The sequence below is a fragment of the Micrasema longulum genome, unplaced genomic scaffold, assembly GCF_059751315.1.
Source record: "Micrasema longulum isolate JH-2025_06_02 unplaced genomic scaffold, ASM5975131v1 h1tg000007l, whole genome shotgun sequence".
Taxonomy (NCBI): domain Eukaryota; kingdom Metazoa; phylum Arthropoda; class Insecta; order Trichoptera; family Brachycentridae; genus Micrasema; species Micrasema longulum.
Window position 1 is genome coordinate 405,732 of NW_028277215.1, and position 10,078 is coordinate 415,809.

Below are 10,078 nucleotides of genomic sequence, written 5' to 3' on the forward strand. Positions count from 1 at the left end.
GTATTTTAAGTGTATTTTTGTAATTAAAATTCTATGTATTATATGTATGGAAAAATAAACAAGTAAATTAAAAAAAAAAAAAAAATCACAAAATGTGATAGATAAATACTATTTTATGAATTATTATTTGCATTGGGATGTTATATTTACTATTTACATGCACGAAAGACACAAAGTTATGAAAGATATGATGCGGAGATGTGGTGACCTAAATGAGCCGAATGAGCTAGTAATACATATGTTCAATGGGGAAGTTTAGTAGTTTTTTTTATTTGCTAATAGACTATCAAACTAAGCCAAAAAATAAAAGAATAATAATGCATCGTTATCAGCGCTATGATTATTTAAAAGTTTTGTAATTTTTAAATTACTCCACGTGTGACGTCATAAGTTCTAGTCGATGAGTTCTGCTGAATGGTGAGTTGGCTTCCTGGAAATCTTTCACAACACATTGACATTGGTTAATTCTTAAGAACTTGTAACATAATTCATTTTTTTGTACATTTTCAAGAAACTTCGCCTAATAATTAAATGCTACAATTTTTACTGAGTGCAAGAAAACATTTTTTATATCCAATGAGGAAGATCAATGCAACGGAGAATATGATATAAAAAATGTTTTCTTACATGCGGTAAAATTAGAGCATTTAATTGTACGGCCAAGTTCTTCAAAAATGTATGAAAAAATTCAAGAGTGTTGTGATACATTTCCAGTTACCGGGAAGCCAACCCACCAATCAGGACAACTCACAGTAGAGAACTTGAGACGTCACAGGCGGAGTAATTCCAAAATATTGTTTTTGGTTTAGTTTGATAGTCTATTAACAAATAAATAAACATTAAAAAAACCACTGGACTTTCTCATTTCTCGTAGCCTTGAATTACTTAAAAGATCCGATCACTTTGGTGACACAGATCAAGTGATACGTACCCTCTCAGTAACAGGGTCTCACCCACCTCTATTTTTCGGTCATAATTAGGTACAAAAAGCATCATTTATGTAATCTTAAATTGAAGCCAATAAAAATGAAGAATCATTTACCTGTGGTCCAATAAGAATAGGAAATAGTGTATTTTCTGTCAAGTGATCTTTTAGGTACACTGCACCAAGAGCAACACTAAAAGTATGTGAAGAAGTTCTTGGTCTACTTTCTACACTAAATCCAACATTTTCGAACTGTAGTTCTAATTTTACTCTGTAATTCAATTTTAAAACAATTTTAATCATTTTTAGTTAATGCGATAATTTTATTTATCGATATAAAGAAAGATACTTACATGTTACTATTTCCATTATTTTCGCATTGATCCTCGCAAAACTGTAAGCTGCCTTTTGATAGATTAAATTGTAATCTACCAAAAAGTGTGTCTCTTCTCAGTAAACTGTTATTTTCAATAGAATCAGCCAAGACATCTAGAATCTCTCCTTCTAGACTAGGGGAACTGTTACTACTCGAAGGAACTGAAGATTGGGAGGCAGACCACCCCCACCATTGTGGGAACCAGCGCATCAGCATCGATCTTCCTTGAGCACCCTCTCCCTTTGGTACCACTATATTTTCTTCAGCATTTTTTACTCCACTTGGAACACTCCGCATAGCTGACTGTTATGCGGAATTCAGTTGGTTAGTAAAAATAAAAAAATACAAAGAAATAATTTAATATCCTTTAAAGTTGCCTTAAATGAAATACTTATTGATGATTTTTGGTACTTTTTATATGTACTAGCAGGCAACATGCTAGGAAATTTCACATTACTTATTTAAAGAGATTTTTCAATCAAATTAATTATTAAGCACCCACTAATTTCACGATATTAATTTTAAGCCTTTTTATTCATTTAAAGGATAGAATTTATTGTAAAAAACATTGAATTGTTAATAGTATAACGATTATGCACATTTGAAAAAACACTTTCTATAGTATAATTTCACAAAAAAAACTTATAGTAACTTAAAAATGTTCAATTGAAGGTCTTAGACTTAGACTATAAAAAAAACTTTAAACATATTCTAAAATAAAAACTATTCAACGATCAACAGTTAAAACTATTAAACGATCAACAGCTGTCAGCTGTCATTCAGCGACAAAAGTATCAAAAAGTAATGAAAAAAAAAACAGTTTTACCAGAATTAAAATAAATATTTTATCTGTCATTTGTAACAAAAAAAAAAAAAATGTCAATCTTATAAGGTATGATTTTTATTATTTTTTTATTCATTGAAAAAAAACTGTTTTACTGGAATTAATATAAATATTTTATCTGTTAATTGAAACATTAAAAAAAAAAAAAATTTAAGGGTGAGGATTTGATCGATATACACCTTATATATACAAAGTTTTTGGCAATCTCATCGTCTGGAAGCGTGGCGAATTCTGTAATCCAGCTACTCGGCAGTCGGGTGAGGTGGAGGTCTGAGGTCGGGGGTCCTGCAGCTGAATTTCGCGGGCAGAATGGGCCCGTACGGAGGACAGACGCAATCAATCATTTCTAGTCTTAGAGTAATGATAATATGATAAATGAAATCAATAATAAAGCAGAATTAACAAACCTCCCGTAATAACTTCAGTTCTTGGAATTGTGAAGACCATTCAACTTGATCTTTAAGGTTTTTAGATTCTGGTGGCAAATTTGCACTAGGAGTGATAAGAAGGCTCGAGTATAAATCTACATAACGCTTGCACAGTCTTGCTCTACCCAAACAACTTTCCCAGGTGGGTTTAGGTTCCATAACTAGAAAAAATCAAATTTTGTTGAAATATTTTTTTTACTAAAACAATGTTTACATGTAAATTTTATATTTTGAGCACTAACTTTTATAATAAAATAAAAATTCATTCAAAAACTCATTACAATAAAATAAAACAGCTTTGTTTTTAGCCACTTATTTTATATTTTTTCTACCGACCGGTTTCAAAGATATACGAGCTTCTTTTTTTTAAGGTATACTTAACTAATGAGTTCTATTCTATTTTATATTATCAGTATTATGCTTCACATATGGAAAAAATAAATAGTCTTTTTTTCTTTTAATAAGTTCATAATAAGAAAAAAATAATCAAATAAACAATATTTCTTTTAGTTCACTCCCGTCTAGTTTTGAGCCTATCCATCTCAAATTCCGCTTCTATAATTAAAATACAAAAATACCATATTTCCATATGTGTAGCATAATACTGATAGAATAAAATAGAATTCATTAGTGAAGTATACCTTGATAAAGAAGCTTGTATAGCTTTGAAACCGGTCGGTAGAAAAAATGAAAAATAAGTAGTTAAAAACAAAGTTGTTTTATTTATTTTTTTATTTTATTAAAATGAATCGATTAAACGAAATATTATGTTCATGAATGATTAATTTGTAAATTATCAAGTTTCAGGAACTTACAGGCTGATTTATTGGGTGACACAATTATTCTAAATATTTTAGCCCTGTATCTCCTCCATTTAAGTAATAACGTGATCCAAATTTGAAAACATACTAAAACTTACAATTACTATCTGGAAAATGACATTTTACTGCATATATCCACCATGCTCGTGGATTATTTTGAACAGAAGTATTTGGCCTCCATTCCCGAAATACTCTCAACCTTCCAATTAATGATAATCCTCTGACACAACCAATCATCTCGTTATATTGACACTGAAAACCAAAACTTCTTTATCAACAGAAGACAAATATACATAATTTTAAACAAAACAGTTAAGTTAGATTTACTACCCACGTATAACTGAAAAATAACTTACATTAGTTAAAATGAGGGGCACTTGATCTAAAGAGAGTTGACATGATAATCTAGGTCTCGCATGAGATCTTAAAGGTTGCTCCGAGCGTTCTCTTCGAAGTTGGGCTACAGCCGAAACAGGACTTACGACAAATCTGTGGTCAGTTGATTGCATTTTACACATAGAAATCTATAAACATTTTTTAAAAAGTTAAATCATCATTAAAAAGTAATTAAAAAAAGTTTATTCAATAATTTCAGTTAAAAACAAAATTGATATTTTAAAATTCAAAAACATATAATATCTTACAGCCAGTTCTCCGAGACTTAGATTAGCCAACATATCACTAGGCAATGACATTCTATCCCAATAAAATGCCATTTTCTGTAGTTCTAATAATTTAAAAGAACAACCACCAGATTGACTAGATGAAAGAGTCGTAAAACTCCTTAGCCAATTAGAATCGCAAGATTCTGCTGAAAATGATTCCATGATAAGACCACATGCGAAAGCATTAGTCTCACCACAAGTAAGGTAATCTTCATATCGTAAATGAACATCTTTGATTTTCAGCTGTAAAAAAAGAATGAGTGATTTTACAATATTACATGAGATTAGCTGGAATCAATATACATATATCAAATGGCAGAATTAAAATAAACGTTATACATAATCGGATTTTTATAACTAATAAAGTGTGCAATGAAATTACCTGAAGGTTTTCTATTATATTTGTAACCAAACTAGTACCATAATTGAGCCAAGAAGAAAAACTCGAAGCATAGTATCCAGCATCAGGTTGAGATTCGTTATCTGCACGCCATTGCGCTTCCAAAGCATCTAGTAAGCTCAGTTTGTATTCTTGAGCCATATACTCTTCTGTTTCACTATCCCACTGTAAATTAATGTTTATTTCTTTATAACACAATAAAATACATTAAAAGAGATCTTTATACTCAGGAGGACAAATCCCCACACCAATCTGTCTCTTGAGGCTCAGTGTAATCACACTTTTCACTTCATCCATCGAGAAAAATTTGGGTTTTTCAAAAACTTTCAATTTATTTTGAAATTTAAATTTCCAATAAAAACCAAGTTAAGATGAAGTAGAGTTTGATCTGGAGACCATTTTATCTGATCATGTTGTTACGAAGGGCATTTGATCTTATTACATGAGGGAAAAATCATAAGCTTCGAATACCAGTCTAGGCCCTAAATCACAATGGAACAAAACATTAATTTTCTATTCTAAAATTAAAATATTTGCTTAAACTTTTCAGCTGTCAGTTAGTTTCATATTAGAATCTTAATACTAGATCATATTACAAATATTTAAACTTTCCTATGAAATCTTTTGAGTTTACCACATCAACAAATATTAGTTGATTTTAAAATCTAATTGTAATATGGGTCTTCCATTTTCCAAAATATATACGTAGTTTAAAAAATACACTTGCTGAGAATTGAAACCAGCTCCTTGAGCATGGTAATCAATGTACGAGACTCACAATTCTAATGGACAAAAACCTGGCAAAAAAAATCATGATATAAAGTAGCGTAGCTATAAAGTGATACAAATGACATTACCTCTGATAAATTAACTGGCGTAGCTACTACGTAGAGTTGTTCAATGACAATGACCCAGGGAGCCGATCTGATTTGTCGTAAAGGTATTTGTAGTTTAACCTTGCCAATAAATCCAGCTTGTACCTGGATAGGCACTCCAAATTGTCGCAAAGCATCTTTCTTAAGTGGTAAATTTTCCAATTCTACTTCACCTATAATACCATCAAAGGATATAAATTAAAAGTACTCGGGAGGTCAATACAAGTTTTAGTAGAAATTATAATACAAATAATAATATGTTATTTAGTTTTGACAACATTTTAGTTATATTTTTTTCATCAGTGACCGGGTTTCATCTAAACCGACATCTTCAGACTGGTGGGAGACTAAACAAATTCCTATGTTAAATATAAATAAAAGCATTTAAATACTTCTTACTCTAAAACGTCAATAGTTTGAAATTTTTTCCATTAGGTTTTACAACTACCGTTTTTACTGGCCAATTTTGAAATTTCACAAAATTCAGAAAATATCTGGGCAGTTTATTAAATTGTTAAGTCTATATAAAGTGGAATAAAACTTCAACAATGCAGGCAGAATGGTGAATGTTACACAGTATGTAAAGTGGCCACTTAAACCAGCCAATGACCTGTACTAAGCCCTGTAAATGCCTAGACTTCTATATCCCCTATATTCTTGAAATATTTTCCCTCTCTGTTGAAACAAATATAGATAAAACTTGTTTATGTCGGAAGAATATAATCATTTATTATTTTATATTTATTTGTAATTTATTTTTAAAATTTGTTACAAAAGCGCACTCTTGTCGAATAGCAACAAACCCTTATTCTTATTAAAAAATTACTTTAAAACAAAATAATATGTTTTAAAGTATTTTTCCTTTTTTTCAATGAAAATACTGAATAAAAAAAACTTTATTTTAAAATAACAAAAATGTACATTAGAAAATCTGCGAGTCAACAACAATGTGTAACAGATGAACTAGCCGACAGACGACTCACGTTTAGATCAGCTACATGTACGGCGATAGGAAAAGTCATTATACCTGTACGCAACCAGCGCACTAAATTTGGTGAATGCACATTTGCAGCCGCAGGCGCTATGGCATGGAATGCTCTCCCAGCAGAAGGGCAAAACTGTGAGTAAAGTGGTTTCATAAAAAACTTAAAACCCACTTAGTTCCAAAATCATATGAATAAATTCGTAGCATGTGATGACAAAATAAATTGTTTTACTGAAAGTTCTACTTAAATTTTAAATCAAATTAAAATAAATATTTATGAATCACTTTATAAAGCGCCCTTAATTATAACATATAATATTGTGTAATATTTTAAAGTATCAAAATACGGTTGATACCTCAATGGTTGATAAGACAATTTCTAGAATAAAATACAAGAAGATATGTCTTACCAGAGAGAAGGGCTATACTCAGTTGATCAGTGTTTAGGTTTTCAACATATTTTCCTAAATAGTTATTTAGAACCCAAGCCACAAGTCCTTCCAACATTCTGGTTCTTGGTGTGAGTTATCCTAAAAGTTAAAAATGAAATTTATTGACCAGCAGTAATATAACATAGCTGACTCGAATTAACTAACAAAAAACCTCATTATTATTCGCTTTTAAAGAAAAATATAATTACATACCTAGTTATAGTATAGCATTATTTACTTCCTAAATGTAAGTACCAATAACAAGCGATCTTGGGCCCATGCATTTAAAATATTTTACTCCATACAGTAATCCATAAAAGTGCCTACTAAAACCGTTGTGAAAATCATTTTACTAAAAAAATTCCCCCAATAAGATGAAAAGGTGAAGCGAATTGCTAACTCATGTCATTAAAATAACAACTTAATTTATATTTAGGTTGGTATATAGTTTTTAATAATTATTTACCCATAGAATTAAGAATAGTAATTATATGCATTTACCATAAGAGACCTAAGATATTTACCGATCACAAAATATATAATATTCATGGTGTCACAGCGAGTTAGTATTATATTTATGTTAGAATGATTGCTCAAAATATTTTTTAAATAGTTTTGGCTTGATGTATTACATAAATCCAAATTGCAAATATATATGAACCTGAAATAAAATTATTATGTCTAAAAGATTTATTAAACAAAACACATACCTACACAACGTATTAATTTTCAGAATTCGGGATCAATTTGTGCACCGCGAAAAATGTTTCCTTTACATTGTATTTTACATTAGGAATCGAAAGTTTTCGACTCTGGACTTAAGGGCGTTCCTCACATATATTTTATAAAAGATTTTCGGACAGGCAATGTATGTTGGTAGATGGTGTAATAAATTATATAAAAAAAATCATTGAAACAGCAGGTTTCTGGAAAAATAATATTCAAGTGGAAAAAAGTTAGTGTATATTTTGACGTTTCTACTTTCTACCACAGATTACTATTACTAATATATAGATAGGACACTTAAATTATAGTTACACTGTTACGCACGAAGCGCTAGTATCGCTTAGTCATAGATTATGCAGTAACTGATTTAGTGTTGCGCCACATTGCAAATTCAATCATCGATATCGATGTAATAGTGATGTCCAAATCTATCGCTATTGTTCGACGCGGTCGATATTGGTGCATTAAATAATTTTATTATGAATTATTCATGATTAGGAACAAAAGTAGAAAAAAAACACAGATTAGAAATATTACATCTTTATTAATAAAATCACATTTCTAACAAAAAACCAGAAACATAAAAGTTTATATAATATACATTATACACACCTAAAAAACAATTTTAGCATAAAATTACTATCAAAAAAATGCACAAAAAATTTGTCCGAAAAAACGATCTTAAAATAACAATAATTTTTTTTAATTATTACACCAAGGGAAAAATTACAAAAAATATTGATAAACTTTAAGAAATAACTAATGTCTTTTATTATAAGAACAACAACTTAGTTATTTAGCGTTACACATTTATTATGTTCACAGAACACAATTATATTTTCGGGAGAGCACTCCTCTCATCAATGGGTGATACAAAACTAAAAGTATAAATACAGAATATTGCTAATAGTGTAATAACAAAGTTTTTATGTTTATACAATAATTAATTATCCAAAAAGGTTTATTGAAGATAGGGAAACAAAAATAATATCATCATCATCCCCTTTCCATACCTAATGGCGCATAGGGTACTGCATTGGTTCACCAAATTTTTATTACATGAAGGTAAGATGATCAGTCTTACGCTTCGGGTGCCAGTCCAGGGACTAAGAAATATTCTAGTGTGAAAGCACCCCTTTAAATAAATATTTCATATAAGCCATGTCAGGAATCGAACCTGAAATTTCTCGCATGGTAGGCAAACGTGCTGACCATAACACCACAAGGTCAATATTAATATAAATTATAATTAACCATAAAAAAATTAAAAATAGGGTTTATTTTAGTAGATTTCATATATACAAATAAAAATAATGTAATTGATAATAAACCTTGATGAGAACTAAATATACATAAATCAAAACTCAAATTAAAAAAATATGTTACCAGTTTTCTTTCAAAAATATATTTGGCATTTTATCATGAATGTCGGTAATTTTAAGAAAGAATTGCTTTTAATTTGTAAAATAAATAAAAAATATTTGCGTTCTTATAATATACACAAATATTCAAATTTGGGGAGATTTTCAAATAGTCAGAAATAGCCGTTATAGAAAATGTGAATTGAGTCGTAATAGTGTAAAAATATTTTTTATTTGTATTCTAAAACAAACCTTATCTTTTTTCAAAAGCGACTTTATAACATCGTCAAAAAAAACAGTAACATAAAAGTTTCTATAATATACATTATATACATCTAAAAAAACAATTTTAACAGTACAATTGCCATCAGAAAAAAACGCATAAAATATGTCTAAAAATAAATAGTAAAACACAAACTATCTTAAAATAACAATATTTTTTTAAAATTTTTATAGCATAATAAAACCAACGGAGTAATTACAAATAAATATTAATATACTTTAGAAACAATGTATATTATTATAAAAACAACAACTTAGTAATTAGCGTTACACGTTTACCATATTAACAGAACACAACGACATTTTCGGGAGAACACTCCTCCCATCGATGGGTGATACAAAACGAAAATTATATCTACAGTACATTGCTCACAGTGTACAAAGTTTTTATGTTAATGATAATTCATCATGAAGTGCTACAAAGTAAATGTCTATTCAATCAGTTTACTTATTTATATCTATATTACAGATTAGAACTACTTTAAAAGTGATAAGTGATTTAAAAGATACCAACACAGATTAAATAAACAGTACCTATTTATTTGTTTAAATAGACGATAGAATTAAAAATAGCAAAATATGATTTTTTAAAAAGACAAAAATGCACTAATAAAATTAACTAAACCACAATATACTTACTACAAAACAGAAAATACTTTCTGAGGCAGTAGCGTGCTAAAGGTTTACCAGTAAGGCAAGCCCATATATATTTTTTTAATAGAAGAGAAGGCATATTATGACAAATAACAATATCTTATTAAATTATGCATAGGATTATCATTATGGGTTTGTTTTGATATGAATAGTCATCTGCTTGACTTACGAAATAAAGAAAACGCTTGCTGTATTATTTTTATAGAAAAGTTGTTCCTTAGATATCAACCATTACCAAGAAGTTACCTAAATATAATATAGCATATTTATTGTGTATGCAGACAATTGGTAGAATTACATATTTA

The 10,078-nt window shown here is 29.2% G+C and overlaps 1 protein-coding gene across 1 annotated transcript in view; it reads right to left on the minus strand.

Moving 5' to 3' along the window:
* Nucleotides 1–7,758, minus strand: part of Vps13D (vacuolar protein sorting 13D) — a 52,044-nt gene extending 44,286 nt beyond the window's left edge. Inside the window, exons 1-10 of the mRNA XM_088227965.1 lie at nt 7,461–7,758; nt 6,730–6,849; nt 5,317–5,507; nt 4,442–4,624; nt 4,039–4,302; nt 3,751–3,918; nt 3,493–3,646; nt 2,553–2,734; nt 1,279–1,604; nt 1,043–1,196 (exon numbers count right to left, since the gene is read on the minus strand). Coding sequence (XP_088084091.1) covers nt 1,043–1,196; nt 1,279–1,604; nt 2,553–2,734; nt 3,493–3,646; nt 3,751–3,918; nt 4,039–4,302; nt 4,442–4,624; nt 5,317–5,507; nt 6,730–6,826 — 1,719 coding nt within the window. The 5' untranslated portion in view covers nt 6,827–6,849; nt 7,461–7,758. The remainder of the gene's footprint in view (nt 1–1,042; nt 1,197–1,278; nt 1,605–2,552; nt 2,735–3,492; nt 3,647–3,750; nt 3,919–4,038; nt 4,303–4,441; nt 4,625–5,316; nt 5,508–6,729; nt 6,850–7,460) is intronic.
* Between the last annotated feature and the right edge of the window lie 2,320 nt (nt 7,759–10,078).